At 44.6% G+C, this 21,309-nt stretch overlaps 1 protein-coding gene across 5 annotated transcripts in view; it reads left to right on the forward strand.

Annotated features, from left to right (window-relative positions):
• ABCC9 (ATP binding cassette subfamily C member 9) overlaps nt 1–21,309 on the forward strand; it is a 155,808-nt gene that overhangs the window by 58,565 nt on the left and 75,934 nt on the right. For all 5 annotated transcript variants that reach the window (XM_040345434.1, XM_040345437.1, XM_040345433.1 and 2 more), the window contains exons 10-17: nt 5,145–5,300; nt 5,444–5,578; nt 9,697–9,859; nt 13,242–13,282; nt 14,709–14,851; nt 18,211–18,319; nt 18,706–18,816; nt 19,135–19,207. In XM_040345434.1, the coding sequence (XP_040201368.1) occupies nt 5,145–5,300; nt 5,444–5,578; nt 9,697–9,859; nt 13,242–13,282; nt 14,709–14,851; nt 18,211–18,319; nt 18,706–18,816; nt 19,135–19,207 (931 nt within the window). The remainder of the gene's footprint in view (nt 1–5,144; nt 5,301–5,443; nt 5,579–9,696; nt 9,860–13,241; nt 13,283–14,708; nt 14,852–18,210; nt 18,320–18,705; nt 18,817–19,134; nt 19,208–21,309) is intronic.

Here is a 21,309-nt window from a genome sequence, read left to right on the forward strand (position 1 = left end):
GGGGTTTGCACTGAGGGGTTGCACTGAGGGGGGGGGGATTTGCACTGAGAGGGGGGTGTCTGCACTGAGGGGGTGTCTGCACTGAAGGGGGGTCTGTGTAACATGCAGGGGTCCAGAGGTGCAGGTGGCTGTGTAATGTAAAAGGGTTGCAGTGATGCAGGGTGCTGTGTAATGTAAAGGGGTGCAGAGGGCTGTGTAGTGTAAAAGGGTCCAGAGGTGCAGGGGGCTATGTGATGTAAAGGGGTGCAGAGGTGCAGGCGGCTGTGTAATGTAAAAGGGGTGCAGTGATGCAGGGTGCTGTGCAATGTAAAAGGGTCCAGAGGTGCAGGGTGCTGTGTAATGTAAAGGGGTCCAGAGGTGCAGGGGGCTATGTGATGTAAAGGGGTCCAGTAATCAATGCATTTTTATAGCACTGATCGCTGTGGAAATGACAATGGTCCCAAAAATGTGTCAAAAGTGTCTAAAGTGTCGGCCATAATGTCGCAGTACCGAAAAAAAATCGCTGATCGCCGCCATTACTAGTAAAAAAAAATATTAATAAAAATGTCATAAACTACCCCCTATTTTGTAAACGCTATAACTTTTGCGCAAACCAATCAATAAACACTTCTTGCGATTTTTTTTACGAAAAATATGTAGAAGAATACGTATCGGCCTAAACTGAGGAAAAAAATATTTTTTTATATATATTTTCGGGGGATATTTATTATGGTAAAAAGTAGGGCTGTGCAAATTAACTTTTAATTAATCGATTAATCTTTAATTTTTTTTATCGATCAAAATCTTTTTGATCGATTAAAATTCTTTTGATTGGTACTCACCTCTCCGCCGGCTTCTGGGCCTTCATGGAGTTCTGTCGGAGATCCAGTAACGTCACGGACATTGGCGGGGCTTGCCGTGTCCATCTGAAGGGCTCCTTTGCTGTGCCTTCATATCTGCATGCCGGCGGGACCTTACTATCTGCCACACGCAAGGGCTGCAGAGGCGTTGCTAGGGGGGTGCGGGGGGTGCGGGCCGCCCCGGGTGACACCCACTAGAGGGGTGACACCATCCCGATTTAAAAAAAAAAAAATTAAAAATTTTTTTTTTTTTTTTTTAGCTGACATGTGGGGGCAGTCGGCAGTCGGCACACAGGCACAGCCCCCTCCTCTCTGTTTGTGTGTACAGAGGGGGAGGGGCCGAGGGGACCTTCTGTCCATGTGTCGTGGCGCTGCCTGTAATGATCTGAGGTACTGAAAGGGGAGGGGGGTGTTTGCACCTGGGGGGATTTCACTGAAGGGGTGGGGGGTGTACTAAGGGGGTGTTTGCACTGAGGGGGTTTTCACTAGGGGGGTTTGCACTGAGGGGTTGCACTGAGGGGGGGGGGGATTTGCACTGAGAGGGGGGTGTCTGCACTGAGGGGGTGTCTGCACTGAAGGGGGGTCTGTGTAACATGCAGGGGTCCAGAGGTGCAGGTGGCTGTGTAATGTAAAAGGGTTGCAGTGATGCAGGGTGCTGTGTAATGTAAAGGGGTGCAGAGGGCTGTGTAGTGTAAAAGGGTCCAGAGGTGCAGGGGGCTATGTGATGTAAAGGGGTGCAGAGGTGCAGGCGGCTGTGTAATGTAAAAGGGGTGCAGTGATGCAGGGTGCTGTGCAATGTAAAAGGGTCCAGAGGTGCAGGGTGCTGTGTAATGTAAAGGGGTCCAGAGGTGCAGGGGGCTATGTGATGTAAAGGGGTCCAGTAATCAATGCATTTTTATAGCACTGATCGCTGTGGAAATGACAATGGTCCCAAAAATGTGTCAAAAGTGTCTAAAGTGTCGGCCATAATGTCGCAGTACCGAAAAAAAAATCGCTGATCGCCGCCATTACTAGTAAAAAAAAATATTAATAAAAATGTCATAAACTACCCCCTATTTTGTAAACGCTATAACTTTTGCGCAAACCAATCAATAAACACTTCTTGCGATTTTTTTTACGAAAAATATGTAGAAGAATACGTATCGGCCTAAACTGAGGAAAAAAATATTTTTTTATATATATTTTCGGGGGATATTTATTATGGTAAAAAGTAGGGCTGTGCAAATTAACTTTTAATTAATCGATTAATCTTTAATTTTTTTTATCGATCAAAATCTTTTTGATCGATTAAAATTCTTTTGATTGGTACTCACCTCTCCGCCGGCTTCTGGGCCTTCATGGAGTTCTGTCGGAGATCCAGTAACGTCACGGACATTGGCGGGGCTTGCCGTGTCCATCTGAAGGGCTCCTTTGCTGTGCCTTCATATCTGCATGCCGGCGGGACCTTACTATCTGCCACACGCAAGGGCTGCAGAGGCGTTGCTAGGGGGGTGCGGGGGGTGCGGGCCGCCCCGGGTGACACCCACTAGAGGGGTGACACCATCCCGATTTAAAAAAAAAAAAATTAAAAATTTTTTTTTTTTTTTTTTAGCTGACATGTGGGGGCAGTCGGCAGTCGGCACACAGGCACAGCCCCCTCCTCTCTGTTTGTGTGTACAGAGGGGGAGGGGCCGAGGGGACCTTCTGTCCATGTGTCGTGGCGCTGCCTGCAATGATCTGAGGTACTGAAAGGGGAGGGGGGTGTTTGCACCTGGGGGGATTTCACTGAAGGGGTGGGGGGTGTACTAAGGGGGTGTTTGCACTGAGGGGGTTTTCACTAGGGGGGTTTGCACTGAGGGGTTGCACTGAGGGGGGGGGGATTTGCACTGAGAGGGGGGTGTCTGCACTGAGGGGGTGTCTGCACTGAAGGGGGGTCTGTGTAACATGCAGGGGTCCAGAGGTGCAGGTGGCTGTGTAATGTAAAAGGGTTGCAGTGATGCAGGGTGCTGTGTAATGTAAAGGGGTGCAGAGGGCTGTGTAGTGTAAAAGGGTCCAGAGGTGCAGGGGGCTATGTGATGTAAAGGGGTGCAGAGGTGCAGGCGGCTGTGTAATGTAAAAGGGGTGCAGTGATGCAGGGTGCTGTGCAATGTAAAAGGGTCCAGAGGTGCAGGGTGCTGTGTAATGTAAAGGGGTCCAGAGGTGCAGGGGGCTATGTGATGTAAAGGGGTCCAGTGGTGCAGGGGCTGTGTAATGTAAAGAGATGCAGGATGCTGTGTAATGTAAAGGGGTGCAGGGTGCTGTGTAATGTAAAAGGGTCCAGAGGTGCAGGGTGCTGTGTAATGTAAAAGGGTCCAGAGGTGAAGGGGGCTGTGAGATGTAAAGGGGTCCAGTGATGCAGGGTGCTGTGCAATTTTAAAGGGGTCCAGTGATGCAGGGTACTGTGTAATTTTAAAGGGATCCAGTGATGCAGGGGGCTGAGTAATGTAAAGAGGTCCAGAGGTGCAGGGTGCTGTGTAATGTAAAGGGGTCCAGTGATGCAGGGTGCTGTGTAATGTAAAGGGGTCCAGAGGTGCAGGATGCTGTGTAATGTAAAGGGGTCCAGTGATGCAGGGTGCTGTGTAATGTAAAGGGGTCCAGTGATGCAGGGGGCTGTGTAATGTAAAAGGGTGCAGAGGTGCAGGGTGCTGGGTAATGTAAAAGGGTCCAGAGGTGCAGGGTGCTGTGTAATTTAAAGGGGTCCAGTGATGCAGGGGGCTGTTTAATGTAAAGGGGTTCAGTGATGCAGGGTGCTGTGCAATGTAAAGTGGTCCAGAGGTGTAGTTGTGGAGAGGGGGTACACAGTAGTAACAAAAAGATATTGAAGGATGCAGAGGTATGCAGGGGGCACAGTGGGGTGTTTTTACATTTTAACGTGGGGGGGGGGGGGGGCCAGATATTGGATCCGCCCCGGGTGCCAAATGCTCTAGGTACGCCCCTGGCCTATAGGCTCCTGAGATGTGAATTCCGGTCCTGGAGAAAGTGATGTGGGGGGAGGGGACAAAGAAAAATGGAGAGAAAGAAGAAGGGATAGAACGAACAAGAAAGATGGATAGGGAGAGAGAGAAAAGGGGAAGAAAGGAGAACAGAGAGCAAACAGTAGGGTAAAAAATATTTGAAAAATGTTATTGGGGGGGGGGGGGGGGTGACACCATATTTTACCGCACCAGGTGACACCAACCCTAGTGACGCCACTGAAGGGCTGTTTCACTTCCCTCTATCACTTCCCTCTATCAACCTGGGATTCTACAACCATCCACTGGGAGTTGTGATAGTTCCCTTCACGGGACATCTCATCTGGATTCAGCAGTGGTATCATTGTACACATTTTTATACCAGTATCATACTTAGCTACATGTTTTTATTAACTCGTTTGGTACCGTTTGGTATTAATCGCACCATTTTTACAGTTTATGTAGCTACATCGATTTTATCTCCAGTGCAATATTTATTTGGTTACCTACTTGAAGACTATAAAAGTTTTAATGCTATTCCCATCGAGCGCTGCCTTTGTGTGTTTTTGTATCCTGCTATTCATTTTTCCAGTGGTTGGTAGCTGCACTGGGAATCAGCCTGCAAGGAGATCAGCTAAAAGTAGTTGGATCTGTATGTGCGTTATAATTAATCGAAATTAGTCGATTAATCGATAAAAAAAAAAAAAACGATTAATCGAACAGAAAAATTTTGATCAGTAACAGCCCTAGTAAAACGTCAAAAATATTAATTTTTTTCAAAATTGTCGCTCTATTTTTGTTTATAGCGCAAAAACTAAAAACCGCTGAGGTGATCAAATACCACCAAAAGAAAGCTCTATTTGTGGGAAAAAAAGGACGCCAATTTTGTTTGGGAGCAATTGTCAGTTAAAGCAACGCTGGGCCGAATCGCAAAAAGTGCTCAGGTCTTTGACCAGCAATATGGTCCGGGGGTTAAGTGGTTCATTTATATTGTCTCTTCTATTTCTGTATATGGATGCTGGCATTTAAGTTATTTTATTGAAACTTTTGCTCCAGATCGCGAACGGTTGCCTTAGTAATGCTTACGCTGTATTGTTGTGAACATTAGTGTTGCTCTCCCCAGCTTAGTAGTTTTACTGGGTGAGCAAACCTTTTTGGACCCACATAGTCCTTTTTATGTTTGTATCCCCAAGGCCAATATAAATAATATCACAATCAGTTTGGAAAAGACAAATAATGTTCTATCTTGTCTGGTATTTCTAATTGATCACTGAGAAATGGTCGTAGAAATGTAGTAAATAAAAGATAATCTTACACATTGTCTGATGTGTTCCAGGCCATGATCTACAACAAGATGCTGAAGCTGTCCACCTCCAACATGTCGATGGGTGAGATGACCCTGGGACAGCTTAACAACCTGGTGGCCATCGAGACCAACCAGCTGATGTGGTTCCTTTTCCTATGCCCCAATCTCTGGGCGATGCCTGTGCAGGTACAGCCGACAAGTAAGGGCATTGCCATAATACCAATCTGATCCCAGCCCTGTCTCTTTACATCTTCTGCCATAATACAGTGGCAAATAGCACAATATTATCCGCTGTACACATACTGTATGAATCTACCATCTTTTTTCAGATCATAATGGGGGTCATCCTACTATACAAGCTGCTGGGGGTCAGCGCTCTGGTTGGGGCTGCTGTCATTGTTCTGCTCGCTCCGGTACAGTACTTCATTGCTACCAAGCTAGCCGAAATCCAGAAGAATACTCTGGTAAGTCTGGGAGAGCGACTAGAGGATAATCAGTGATACATTAGTATTATACATTTATATACAGTAGCGCTATCATATACTGCAGTGATGTACAGAGAATACAGAATCAGTCACATTCGTTTTTGTACAAGAGGAGCTTACACTCCAATTTCCCACCAGTCACACACTATTATTATTAACATTTATATAGCGCTGACATATTCTGCAGTGCTATCGGGAAAATACTGAACCAATCACATCAATTTCTGCACCAGAGGAGCTTACACTCTTTACCACAGTCACACATTATTATTTTTATAATTATTATTATTTTAACCACTTAAGGACCGCCTCCTGCACATATACGTCGGCAGAATGGCACGGACAGGCATATCAACGTACCTGTACTTCCCCTTTAAATGCCTGTCCGTGTGGTCGCCAATCCCTGTGAGTCGGACCGCAGGTCCCGCGGACTCGATCATCGCGGGGATCCCTGCGATCAACTCACAGAGGTATAGAGCGGGGAGATGCTTGTGTAAAAAAGCATCTCCTCGCTCTGACTAGTGACAATATCACTGATCTCGGCTCCCTGTACTCAGAGCGGAGATCAGTGTCATGTGACACAGAGCCCATCCCCCCTACAGTAAGAAACACTATGCAGGGAACACTTAACCCCTACAGCGCCACCTAGTGGTTAACCCCTTCACTGCCAGTGTCATTTTCACTGTAAACAGTGGATTTTTATAGCACTGATCACTGTGAAAATGACCCAAAAATGTGTCAAAAGTGTCCAATGTGTCCGCCATAATGTCGCAGTCACTAAAAAAAAAAATCACTGATCGCCGCCATTACTAGTAAAACATTTCTTTTATAAAAATGCCATAAAACTATTCCCTATTTTGTAAACGCTATAACTTTTGCGCAAACCTATAAATAAACACTTAATGCGATTTTTTTTTTACCAAAAATATGTAGAAGAATACGTATCGGCATAAACTGAGGAGGAAAAAAAAAATTGTATATATTTTTTGGGGATATTTATTATAGCAAAGAGTTAAAAATATTATTTTTTTTTCAAAATTGTCGCTCTATTTTTGTTTATAGCGCAAAAAATAAAAACACAGAGGTGATCAAATACCACCAAAAGAAAGTTCTATTTGTGTGAAAAAAAGGACGCCAATTTTGTTTGGGCCACGTCGCACGACTGCGCAATTGTCAGTTAAAGTGACGCAGTGCCGAATCGCAAAAAGTGGCCTGGTCCTGTAGCTGCAAAATGGTCCGGGTCTTAAGTGGTAAAATGTATATAGCTCTGACATTCCAAAGCACCGTACAGGGAACATTGAGCTATTCAACTCAGTCTCTGCACCAGAGAAGCTTACACTCACATACTCACAGTCATTAACCACTTAAGCCCCGGACCAATATGCAGCCTAAAGACCCAAGGTGTTTTTACAGTTCGGGACTGCGTCGCTTTAACAGACAATTGCGCGGTCGTGCGACGTGGCTCCCAAACAAAATTGGCGTCCTTTTTTCCCCACAAATAGAGCTTTCTTTTGGTGGTATTTGATCACATCTGCGGTTTTTAGTTTTTGCGCTATAAACAAAAATAGAGCGACAATTTTGAAAAAAAAGCAATATTTTTTACTTTTTGCTGTAATAAATATCCCCCAAAAACATATATAAAAACATTTTTTTTCCTCAGTTTAGGCCGATACGTATTCTTCTACCTATTTTTAGTAAAAAAAATCGCAATAAGCGTTTATCGATTGGTTTGCGCAAAATTTATAGTGTTTACAAAATAGGGGATAGTTTTATTGCATTTTTATTATTTATTTATTTTTACTACTAATGGCGGCGATCAGCAATTTTTTTCGTGACTGCGACATTATGGCGGACACTTCGGACAATTTTGACACATTTTTGGGACCATTGTCATTTTCACAGCAAAAAATGCATTTAAATTGCATTCTTTATTGTGAAAATGACAGTTGCAGTTTGGGAGTTAACCACAGGTGGCGCTGTAGGAGTTAGGGTGCACCTAGTATGTGTTTACAACTGTTTGGGGGTGTGGCTGTAGGAATGACGTCATCGATCGTGTCTTCCCTATAAAGGGAATGACGCGATCGATGCGCCGCCATAGTGAAGGACGGGGAAGCCGTGTTTACACACGGCTCACCCCGTTCTTCAGCTCCGGGGAGCGATCGCGACGGAGCGGCTATAAACAAATAGCCGCGCCGTGGTCCCGGATCGCTCCCCGAGCGGACCCGACCTCCGCATGTAGCGGGGGGGGTCCCGATCGGACCCCCCACCCGCTAATAGGCGAGGACGTACGTGTACGCCCATGTGCCTGTACGTGCCATATTGTGGACGTACATGTACATGCGGGGGTCGGGAACTGGTTAATATACAGTAAAACCTTGGACTGCCAGCATAATTCGTTCCAGAAACATGCTTGTAATCCAAAGCACTTGTATATCAAAGCAAATTTTCACATAAGAAATAATGGAAACTCAAATGATTCGTTCCAAAACCATTTGATCATAAGTCTTTTAGTCTATAGTCCATATAAAAAGATTATAGTAACCATAAAATGTCCATCCACAAATGGAAGCCTCCACAAGGGGATTAGAAGTAAGATCCAGCAGGAGCTACAAAGTAAAACATAGAAGAGAGGAGCCTCTAAGTGTAGCAATATGGTTGCATTTAATGAAGGTACAACATTTAGCAACTCACATGGTTGATGATTAAAAGAGTCACATCTAATGCCGCGTACAGACGGTCGTTTTTTGTGATGAAAAAAAACGACCTTTTAAATCATGAAAAAAACAACGTTTTTGAAACATCATTTTCAAAAACGACGTTGCCTACACACCATAATTTTTTCACAATGCTCTAGCAAAGCGAGGTTACGTTTCACCACTTTTTTCCATTGAAGCTCGCTTCATAACTAGCTTCTGGGCATGCGCGGGTTTAAAAACGTTGTTTTAAACGTCGTTTTTTGGTACACACGGTCAATTTCTGTGAAACAAAAAACGACGTTTTGAAAAACAACACAAAAAATTCAAGCATGTTCGAATTTTTTTTTGTCGTTTTTTTGAAGACATAAAACAACGTTTTGCCCACACACGATCATTTTAAATGACGTTTTTTAAAACGTCGTTTTTTTTCATCACAAAAAACGACCGTCTGTACGCGGCATAAGTATGCAGGCATCTGGGGTAAAGTGATCCACATAGAACGTCATCCTCACCGCCGGCTCTCACCGATATCAGTCTGCAATCGTGACCCGGAAGTCTACCCTGCAGTAGAGTGATCTGAAAGCGTGGCTTGAACCACTCGTGGAAGGGAGGACATCAATGGTGGTGCGGAGGATGGTCTATGTCAGGGATCCTCAAACTACGGCCCTCCAGCTGTTGTAGAACTACACATCCCATGAGGCCTTGTAATGCACTGACATTCACAGACATGACTAGGCATGATGGGAATTGTAGTTCCTGAACAACTGGAGGGCCGTAGTTTGAAGACCCATGGTCTATGTGGACAGCTTTACCGCAGATCCCTGAATACTTAGTTGTGCCTGTTTTAATCATCAACCATGTGAGTTTCTAAATGTTGTACCTTCATTAAATGTAACCATATTGCTACACTTAGAGGCGCCTCTTTTATATTTTATACTCAGTTGTGACATGACGCTACTCTTATATCAAGACATCGCTTGTATATCAAGTCAAAATGTACTGTATTAAAAAATGTTACTTGTCTTGCAAAACACTCTCAAACCAAGGTTTTACTGTACATTATCATCCTCTGCAGCAGAGGAGCTTACACTCAAATCTCTCACTAGACTACACATATACACTCGCTCACAGTCCACCACACACACAATAAAAATACTTATAACCACCAGAGAAAGGACAAATACACCGGCAGGATAAGACCAGGTAATTGTTTCTTTCAATTGGTCTTCCTCTATATAGAAAAGTTGATTTGGTTATTGGGTGTCTGCTAAGGTCTGCTACCCAACAGACAAGGTGCTATTCATACACCATCCATCTGATGTCTCTGGATATGACATATCTGTCCTCCACACTGCACTGATGTATTCATTTCTCATGTGACTCCTTTTTTCACCTGTGAAGGATTATTCCACTGAAAGGCTAAAGAAGACAAATGAGATCCTGAAAGGAATAAAGCTACTGAAGTTGTATGCCTGGGAGAACACGTTCTGCTCCAGCGTGGAAGAGACGCGGATGAAAGAACTAACCAGCCTGAGAACATTTGCCCTGCACACGTCCCTGTCCAGTGAGTGATGCCCTCTTTATGCCCTCTTCATAACATGTACAGTGATTATACATAAGACTTTAACAATCTGCTCCATCTAAAGTTATGTTCACTTCCTACACAGAAAACTATAATGTAGAAGAGGGTTTCGCAACAGTTTTTTTTACCATTGGAGGAACCCTTGGCAAAAAGTTTGGGATCTCGGGGGAACACCTGAAATAATGTTCTCATCTACAGCTCACAGAACAGTGGTGTGATCAGAAAGCTGTTGATATAACAAAACGTATTTTTAGAAATAGCATTAAATAATAGAATCAATATTAGAACATAAATATTCAATGTGAAACTTGTGCTTGCTTTTTTCTGCAGAGAATTTTGGGACCAACTTGAGATAAGCAGTGTGCAGGGGGGCAGCAGGGTAGGGTACAAGGGGTCAGGAGGGCACAGTGCATTGGGACCCACTACATGTGGGTCAGCAGGGCACACTACATAGGGATCAGCAGGGCACATTACTTAGGGGGCAGTGGGCAAATTACATGGGCTGGCAGCAGGGCACATTACATGGGAGCAGGGCACATTACATGGGAGCAGGGCACATTACATGGGAGCAGGGCACATTACATGGGTACAGGGCACATTACATGGGTAAAGGGCACATTACATGGGAACAAGGCACATTACATGGGAACAGAGCACATAATGGGGCACACAGCAGGGCAATTTACGTTGGAGCTTGGTATATTACATTGGAGTAGGACACATTATATGAGAGCAGGGCACATTTTGAGGAAGCAGGGCAAATCTTGTGGAAGCAGAGCACATTTTGTGGGACCAAGGCACATTTGGGAGCAGGGTACATTACATGAGAGCAGAGCACATTATGTTTGAGCAGGGTACAAATGTGCAGAGCAGGGAATATTACATTGAGCACACAACAGGGCACGCACAGTACATGGTCACACAGCAGGGCATTTTACAGTACTAGTTTTCCTTCATATGCAGAGCTAAGCAGGTAAGTGGCTGTTATCAATCCTCTTCTGGCACTCTGTTCCCTGCCGGCCCCTCCTGTCCATCCCAGGTGATGTCACACCTGGAATGGTCAGCGGGGAACAGCATGCCACAGCCAACACTATAACAGCGGATTCCTTCTTCCTTTTCTGGTTCTGTATTTGTTGGCAGAAGTAATGCTATCTACCTGCAAGCTGCCTGCAACTGAGGGGTAGATTGTGGTGGAACACCTGGGGGCCTCTCAAAGAGCCCTAGGGTTCTGCGGAACTCTGGTTGGCAAACCCTGATATAGAGGGAATGTGTGAGACTGCAGAGCATTGGAAAAAAAAGTTATGCCGTGTACACACAATCGGATTTGTTCACTCAGAAAGAGAAGGGGCCAGTAAATTACATGTTTACCGGCCCCTTTCCCCACTTATCCTAAAACATCCCCACAGCAACAGTTAGCAGGAGAGGAGAGAAGGAGACCGGCAGCAATGCGGGGGAAAAGATGGGGGCGCCAGGGAAGTAGGGGGAATTTGTGCTGCACAGGGTGATTAGGGTGTGCCTGGGCACAACTGACACACCCTGTGCGCATGCCTATGGTGGTGACGTACAACACTACGACGAGCCGAAAAAATTAAGTTCAATGCTTCTGAGCATGCGTCAAATTGTTTTCGAGCATGCGTCGGAATTTTGCATCGGAAAATTTGAGAACCAGCTCTCAATCTTTTGTTAGCGAAAATTCCGACAGCAAAAGTCCGATGGAGCCTACACACGGTCGGAATTTCCGTTCAATAGCTCACATCGGATTTGCTGTCGGAATTTCCGATCATGTGTCTACGGGGCATTACAGTTCTATATTTCTGGGAAATATCTGACCTATTATTTTGATATTTTGTCTTTTTAACTGGATGATTGCCGCTTATACTGATTCATGAATATTTTTCAGTATTTTTATCTTCAAACATTTTGCTATAAATTTTTACCACCCATAAAAGTAAATCTATTATTTCTCCCGTGACACATTTCACACATTAGCGCGCTCAGAGCAGTGGTCCCCAAGCTGCATCAGGCTGGATTCACACCTATGCATTTTTAGTGCTTTTTGCATTTTGCAGTTTTGCACTACAGAAAGTGTTCCATAGGAAACCATGGTATATGGACTGTAGTGCAAATATGCAAAATGCAAAAAGCACTAAAAATGCATAGGTGTGAATCCAGCCTTAGACCGGGCACTATTCTTTCCACTGACACCAACAATGGAATACTATTCCTCCTCCAACTGACCACAGGCAATGGGTCATTTACTAATCCCAGTGGCCACAGTCTGGCCCCCCTTGAATCTGACAGACAGTGAATTGTACCTTCTTTGAAAAAGTTAGAGGACTCCTGGTACAAATCCTAAAACACATTGGCCTGGATTCAAGAAGCAATTGCGCCTGTGTAACCATAAGTTACACAGCGCAATTGCTTACTTGCCCCGGCGTCACGAATGCTCCTGATTCAGGAACCTCGTTACGCCGACTGCAGCCTAAGATATGCGCGGCATAAGGCTCTTATGCCCGCATATCTTAGGCTGCATTCTTGCGATGGCCGCTAGGTGGCGTTCCCGTTGTGCTCAGCGTATAGTATGCAAATTGCATACTAACGTCGATTCACAATGTTGCGCGAGCCCTGCGTACGCAGTTTACGTTGTTTCTGTACGGCGGTTTTCGCGTAAGGCTGCCCCTGCTATTAGCAGGCGCAGCCAATGTTACGTATACCCGTCGTTCCCGCGTCGCAAAATTTGAAATGTATGTACTTTGCGTAAGTGATTCGTGAATGGCGCTGGACGCCATTCACAATCACTTTGAAGCAAATGACGTCCTTGCGACGTCATTTGCCGCAATGCACGTCGGGAAAGTTTCCCGACGGAGCATGCGCTCTACGATCGGCGCGGGAACGCGCCTAATTTAAATGATTCCCGCCCCCTACGGGATCATTTAAATTGCGTGCGCATACGCCGGGCATTATGCCGGCGCGCCCGCGCAATTTACGGAGCATCTGCTCCGTGAATCGAGGGCAGCGCAAAAAAATTGCAGGGGCGCAGGGCAAAAACGTTGCCCTGCGCCTCCGTAAAAAAAGCGCAAATGTTACTGAATCCGGGCCATTATAATTTGCAATGTGCTTAAAACACAATGCAGAAGAAACACACATATTTATACAGTAGCCAATATTACTACCTTATCCATTTCTGAGTGCACACATGAATAAGGCATTGACACGCTGCTGAAAAGTTGTCAGATAGAAGCTTGGAAGAGTGTGGAGGTTGATGTGTTTGGTAGGGTAGAAATCTTTTTTTCAGAATGTCTGATGTAACTGCCACTTTTCCTGTTTTTTGTCCTCTAACTATTCTATGGTTTTATTTTGGCAGTTTTTATGAATGCAGCCATTCCCATAGCAGCTGTCCTGGCGGTAAGAACATTTTCTCATCCTTCATACGTCCTTCTGTCTCAGTTTAGGTTTAATTAAATCACAGCTGGATTATCGTTATGTTTCTCATATTAGTTAGTTCTTTTGATTAATTGCTTGCTCTGTCCTGTGCAGCCTAAACTGTGAATCAATCGATTCCTAAAAAAATTAGCAAGTGAAGAAATAAGATTATATAGGAACCAGAGGTGTGGCCACACCCATACATCAATGTCTAAAGCTGGACATAGATGATTCAAATCTTGGCTTGTTCAGCAGGGACCGGCCGATATTCGATCCAGCTATGGGCAGGCTGGTTGTATCCAAATTGATTCATCTATCGACTTCAGTACTACCAGCTTGTCAGATTTTTTGCATGGAATCACTGCCAGTGGCTATAGACACCAGCAGTAAACACTGTGTTCTGCAGTCAGGGAAGGAACACAATAGTAGCGTAGGAAGGACTCTCCCAACAACACTGAGACCCAGATTCACGTAGAATCACGTATCTTTGTGCGGGCGTAACGTATCCTATTTACGTTACGCCTCCGCAACTTTTACAGGCAAGTGCTGTATTCTCAAACGAAAGTTGCGGCGGTGTAGTGTAAATAGGCCGGCGTAAGCCCGCCTAATTCAAATGTGGTAGATGTGGGCGTGTGTTATGTAAATTTTATGTGACCCCACGTAAATTACACTTTTTACGAACGGCGCATGCTCCAAATTAACTCGCAAGAAGCCAATGCTTTCGACGTGAACGTAAATGACGCCCAGCCCTATTCGCAAACGACTTACGCAAACAACGTAAAATTTTCAAAATTCAACGCGGGAACGACGTCCGTACTTAACATTGGTACGCTACATCTACGCCTCATATAGCAGGGGTAACTTTGCGCCGGGGAAAAGCCTAACGTAAACGGCGTATCTGTACTGCGTCGGCCGGGTGTACGTTCGTGAATTCACGTATCTAGCTGATTTACATATTTCTAGGTGTAAATCAGCGTACACGCCCCTAGTGGCCAGCGTAAATATGCAGTTAAGATATGACGGCGTAAGAGACTTACGCCGGTCGGATCTATTACAAATCTATGCGTAACTGATTCTAAGAATCAGGCGCATAGATACAACGGCTCAGACTCACGACGGCGTATCTGGAGATACGCCGTCCTAACTCGTACGAGAATCCGGGCCTGACTGTGTTGATGGGGGAATCTGGCGATTTTCTTTCCTGCAACCTGTGGTTGCAGGAAAGAAAATCACATCATCAATCAACTGTCTAAGTGAATCTGTGCCTAGACTATGGAAATTAAAGTATTTATTTCTCCTTAGCAAGCATTAAATACGTGTTAAAAACTTGCTGTTACTAACCTCTGTAGCTGCATCTAGTGTGCTCTGTTTGTGACTTATAATGCACTCTGTGTGTGTTTCCCACCAGACATTTGTGACTCATGAATATGTAGAGAATACAAATCTTACTCCTGCAAATGCCTTTGCATCACTGTCATTATTCCACATCCTGGTAACTCCGCTCTTCCTGCTCTCTACCGTGGTCAGGTTTGCTGTGAAAGCTCTGGTCAGGTATGTCAGTAAACAATCATCATAACAGATTATTAGAGAATACCTCCATGATAAGCGCATATCCCCGAAAATGTATTGTTTTATTGTTAGGTAATCTGATGCTGTCCTACTCTCTCAGGGAACGTCTTGTGCCAGTAAGGCCTCGTACACGACCGAGTTTCTCTGCAAAAACCAGCAAGAAACTTGCTGGGAGATATTTTTTTGCCGAGGAAACCGGTCGTGTGTACATTTTCGTCGAGGAAACTGTCGAGAAAACTCGACGAGCCAAAAAGAAAGCATGTTCTCTATTTCCTTGACGGGAATGGAGAAAATTGGCTTGTCGAGTTTCTCGACGGCTTCACAAAGAACTTGACGAGCAAAACGATGTGTTTCGTCCGTCGAGTTTCTCGGTCGTGTGTACGAGGCCTCGGGGTTATGTGTGTCTATATGTGAATATTTGGGTGATACCAGTGAACAGGGGAGGGCTGGCAGCCTTAAGCCTGGGGGGCCAGTCAAGTCCAGTCAAGTGGCCCATTGAACGGCTGAATCAGCTCACCATCCATGGTCCATCTGGTTTTTCAATGCAGCCTCACCAGTGCCCATCAATGCAGCCTGATCACTGGGACAGGTTACATGGGGTGTATAGGGGGGAGATGGGGGTCAGCTATGGGTGTCAGGGTCTCTCACCTCAGTGAACTCAGCTCAGCAGGTCCTTGCACACCACGGCCTCCTGGGGGGGTTATTTAAAAATAAAATGGTAGGGGGCATTTTTAACATAAGTTAGGGCGGCCTGGGAGGCAGTTGCCACCCTGCCCCCCAGCCCAGCCCTCCCCTGCCAGTGAACTTGCCAGGTTCCTAAAAGACCCAGAGCACTCCTGGGATTCTAGAATGAAATGTTGTTTGGCTTGTAGCATATCATCAACCTATACAATGTGCATGCCCACGCACCAAAGCCCATGGGACAGGCCTAACTTATTAGGACTTTATTAAGTAATGTAGTTGTTGTATACAATCTGAGAATAACTCTCACAAACAAATGATGGCACCAATATCGCAGGGGTCTTAACTGAGTATTATAATAACTTTTCTCACCCATGCTTCATATGTACAAGGTAGGACATTTGATAGGAGCAAAATCCCCCCCCAACCTTTATAATGGGCTCCCTAATAGGCCAAGCTGCAATAATGGATACTTGGGAATGACTCTCATTAGTATTTTAGAAAATTGGATGAGATCTGGGTCTAATGTACAGGCGGTCCCTGGGTTACAAACATCTGAATTACAAACGGCTCCTACTTACAAACGGAAGGAGACAACTGGAAGTGGGAGGAAATCTACCCCTAGGAAGGGAAATTCACTCCTGTAGGAGTTATTATGGGAAAAGGGTGTCTCCACTGAAGCTTTATCACCAACTTAAGAACAAACGTTCTCGTTTGTAACCAGGTAACTGGCTGTAATCTATTGTACAGAAAAATTATGTCTTTATATTTAACGGTGCTAACTATAATATCTAGGGTTGTCCCGATACTGATACTAGCAGGGCCGGCCCTACCATGGGACCCGATGGTACCATTGTACCAGGCGGCACTTTCAGGGGGGCGGAAAATTGCCGCCCGCCGGCCATCCCATTCCACCAGCTCCGCTTTCCGCTCCACTGTGGGGCTAATTGCTGCCCGACCGCTCCTCTCGTTTCGCTTCACTGTGGGGCTAATTGCATGAATAGAGCCATAACAGGTCCTAAATATGTAAACAACCATAACAGGTCCTCTTTATACTCCTGTTATCATGATATAATGGATGTGGGGGCATTTCATTCTTGGTACCAGGCAGCACAATGTCTTGGGTCGGTACTGGATACTAGTATAACGATACCGATATCGAGCATTTGTCCGAGTAGATTTAAAAGTCTAATAGCCGGTGCTTTCTCTCCCCCCCCCCCCAGTGGTGATTGGTGCTTCTCTCCCACACACGATCACCACTGACTGTCCCCTATCCTCCTCCAGTCCCCCTCCGTTCTGCTTGTGTCCTTCTCCATGCTGCTGTCCCCCTCCGTTCTCTTCCGTTTCCCCCTCCATGCTGCTCCGTGTCCCCCTCTCTTCTCCGTTTCCCCCTCCGTGCATCTGTCCCTCTCTCTTCTCCCCCTACGTGCATCTGTCCCCCTCTCTTCTCCTCCGTGCATCTCTCCCCCTCTCTTCTCTCCCTCCGTGCTGCTGTCCCCCTCGATCTTTCAGGATGGAGAGTGGAGGTAGGAGCCGGTAAACTCGGCTCCTTCGTTTTCTGAATGGACAGAGTCAGTGATCACTGACACTGTCCATTCACATAACTGAAAAATCCTAACCTCCTGTGATTAAGATGTCTTAGTTAATGAATGAAGAGGAGTTGCTGTCTTCTCTGCGGGACTGCCAAATATATGTCCCTAGTCCCTTTCCCTGTCTCAAAGGGGAGATGTCAGAGGTCTGTTAAGACCCCTGATATCTCACCATAGCCCCCAAAAGGGCTGATTAAAATAAATACATTTGTAAATAACTGCAATAAATAATAAAAAAAATGATTGTAAAAAATAATAATAATAAAAAACACACTGACACTGTGTTGATGGGCTGCCTCGGAGAGAACGGGGAGGAGGGCGGGACGAACGCCGTCAGATTACATACAGCAAGAATTTCCTGTTTCCTCAGCGGCCTCTGTATAAGAAAGTCCCATCTCCTGGGCTGGCATTGGACCAGTGTTCTGTCTATCATAAAAGCCGGTCCAGGAGGCAGGACTTTTTATTAAAGAGGCCGCCGAGTAAACGGGAGATTCTTGCTGAATGTAATCTGACGGCACTCATCCCCCCCCTTCCTGAGATGGGCATTGATCAGGCTGCATTCATGGCAATGGGGAGGCTGCAGATGGGCATTAATCAAGCTGAATTGATGGGCAATGGTGAGGCTGCAGATGGGCATTGATCAAGCTGCATTTATGGGCAATTGTGAAGCTGCAGGTGGGCATTGACGGGCAATTTTAAGGCTGCAGATGGGCATTGATCAGGCTGCATTGATGGGCACTGACCCTTTTTTGGCTTCAAAGTTCTTTATTTAAAATGTACGTTTTTTTCCTGAAACTCCCTCTTAAAATGAAGGTGCATGTTATACGCCTGTCTGTGTTATATGCCGATAAATACGGTAATCACTTGCGCTATGAAGCAGATGATCCTCCATATCTATATTACATTGCCATTGACATATAACCTTAACTGTGATTGGCATGATGTCATGTAAACGGTTTCTTATCTGTGTTTTCAGTTTTAACTCTCAGATTGGCGTTTTTAGTTATATTTAGCCTGCACAGCGGCCCTTATCAGATTTCTCATCTCTCTCATCTCGCTTTCCATCTCAAGTGTTCAGAAGTTAAATGAGTTCTTCACGAGCGACGAAATCAGAGACGACAGTATGAGGAATGGCGATTCACCCAGCTTGTTTGACGCCTGCAAGAAACACCCGGGAATTGTACGTCTCACCAACAGAGCTCTACTAATATAACCCTTATAATGCAATATGATACAATGTGAATCTTAATATGACATATACAATCGCTATAGGTACACAAATGTTTAGAATTCTACAGCTCACTGAGCATCAAATATATAACAGATTATAAAAAGGATTTAAAGTATATCTAAAGACAAAACTTTTTTAAAAAGTAGGGAAGAAGTAACATCCCTATCACTTTATTTGCTCTTGGTTTTATTTTAATTAGTTCACACAATAATAAATTACATGGAAATCTGCACAAGTGACTTTTCCAGACATGCTGGAAGTTGTATTCCCTCCATAATAGGGAATTCACAGTTTGTTACTGACATTTTCTGTTGCCCCTTTCGATTTCTCTCCAGCATTCGCGAGCCATAAACCGGAAGCAGCCACTGAGGTTCCAGCTGGACAGCTATGAACAGACCCAACGGAGACAAGTTCGCTCCTCTGACAGCGAGGAAGCTGCAATCAAGGTTCTTAATAGCTAATTTTTTATTGTTAAATAAACATTTGTCCATAGACAGCACATTAACTGGGAAAAGTATAGGATGCATAGAAATTCACAATTTTATGTCTGGAGAGATTGAGAGAAAAGACACATCAGTCTGCACCAGAGGAGCTTACATTCTAACACACCACCACATTCACAGACTATTATTTGCATTTATATATACACTTATATAGATCTGACATATTCCAAAGTGCTGTAAAGAGAACTGATGTGTAACTGTGCAACTGCTGATAATGTTTCAGTCAATGTGGATTCCACTGTTGTTGTTTTCTTCTTATAGGTGATTGGTGGATACTTTTCCTGGGGAACAGGATTGGCTACATTATCTAATATAGATATCCAGATTCCGACAGGTAGGAAAATACTCTGACTTATAGGGTTTCATATACATGGAAGATAACATCAAGCACAATTGAAGAGAAGAAGCTGGGACAGCCGCACTCCAAAAACGTTCCTTTTTATTAAAACTGGTCACAGAACATCACACGCCACAGCAAACAATCAGGAAAAGCTATGAATAAGCACAGTGCGAAACGCGTTAGCCTTTTCCTGATTGTTTGCTGTGGCGTGTGATGTTCTGTGACCAGTTTTAATAAAAAGGAACGTTTTTGGAGTGCGTCTGTCCCAGCTTCTTCTCTTCAATTTTGCATCAATTGCATTGCCGGCACCCACGGTTTGGATCCAGTGAGTAAAAGTTCCTTGGTTCATCTGAGCGGTTACTTTTCTTCTCATCTATTCTCGGACTTTATAACATCAAGCACAAAGTGTCTCACCAGCAGCACATTAATCCCCCCTCTCCCCAGCAACTCTGGCTGTAAAGGAAAATTCTTAGTACTTCAAGGTATCGGGAAACTTGTGACTTTTCCTCATATGTGACAGTTCTGGTTTTAGTGTTTGGACATTGCTGTCACAAGGGAGAGTCCTCAATGGTGTTTGAACTCCAATAGTAAACCTACAGTTCACACAGACCTTCCAGTTCTAATCCTTACCCAGCTAAGAGTGAAACTCCAGCCCCAACTGTCTATATCCCTACTAAGGAGACCCACAATTTCTATTTGTCCTGGTGTCACTGGAACCAAAAGTGGTGGGAAGTCCACCAGTAGAGATATGTTGGTGACGCATATCAGGAGCTTCTATGATCCCTCCTTATCACGGCTTCTAAAGCAAATGAATTTTTATGGGGATTGCTCAGGTTGCTGGTCCTGGCCGTGAAGATCAGAGAAACACGTTGGCTATTGTGTCCACCGCTATGATGAAAAGATCTAGAACTAGACTTCTGCCTATACTTACATCACACCCTACTCCTAAATTTCTTTATGTATCCACATTCCTTCTAATTTAGAACAGAAGAGGTAGTATTATTATAGTTCTGCCATACCTCCCAACATTTTGAGATGGGAATGAGGGACATCTATCAGCAAAAGTATGCAGGCATAGGACACACCCCTTGCCACGCCCCCTTAAAGGAGAATTGTACAAAAAAACAAGATTGGTTAAATCCACAAGTGTTTTTTTAACACTACTATTCCTTTATATTGGCTTTTGGAATTGACAAATGCAAATTTAGAAATCAGATGAAAGGTTTAACACTGAAAAACACTTTTTGGTAGATAAAAAGTGCATTTTATATGCAATTATATGGATCAGACCAAAATGAGGGACAAATGAGGGGGACAGAGGGACATTGTTCCAAATCAGGGACAGTCCCTCCAAATCAGGGACAGTTGGGAGCTATGGTTCTGCTTGTCTATGAAGCGTCCATGGGGTTCCTGGAAAGATTTTTGAACACCTGGTTGTAAAAATCTCAACGCAAATTGACTATTTTTTTCACTCTAGAGACACTTAGGGGTTGATTTACTAGAGATAAATAGGCTGTGCACTGTGAAAAGTGCAGTTGCACTCTGCAAGTACAGTTGCTCCAGAGCTTAATAAATTAGGTAATTCTTCACTTTGCAAAGAATATCCAATCACATGCAAGGAAAATTTAAAAAAGCAGCATTTTTCTTTGCACTTGATTGGATGGAAGTCAGAAGAGCTTCTGCTCATTTACTAAGCTCTGGAGCAACTGCACTGTAGCGTGCAACTGAACTTTGCAAATTGCACATCCGGTTTGCCTTTAGTAAATCAACCCCAATGTATAAATGCACCATGCACTGTCTTTACCACGCGGTGATCAGGTCCTGGTGCTATTTCTCGTCTTTCATTCTCAGAAAATATCTGTCTAGGGGCTGCTGGTGCTCAATATATTTATTTTGGGGGGGGGGGGGGGGGGCAGCAAACCAACGTCAACCACTCTATAGGAGACGGACAGTAATATTAATTCACTGTTGTCATGTGAGTGGGTGGACTCGGGGCACAGTGCTCTGTGCCCCAAGCCCACCCTTTTTTGAAGCCAATTATAACTTCAGGCTCTAATTATGTGCTTGAAAAATAAAAACATTGAAACCCCATGTGT

The sequence above is a fragment of the Rana temporaria genome, chromosome 3 (genome assembly GCF_905171775.1).
Source record: "Rana temporaria chromosome 3, aRanTem1.1, whole genome shotgun sequence".
Classification (NCBI taxonomy): domain Eukaryota; kingdom Metazoa; phylum Chordata; class Amphibia; order Anura; family Ranidae; genus Rana; species Rana temporaria.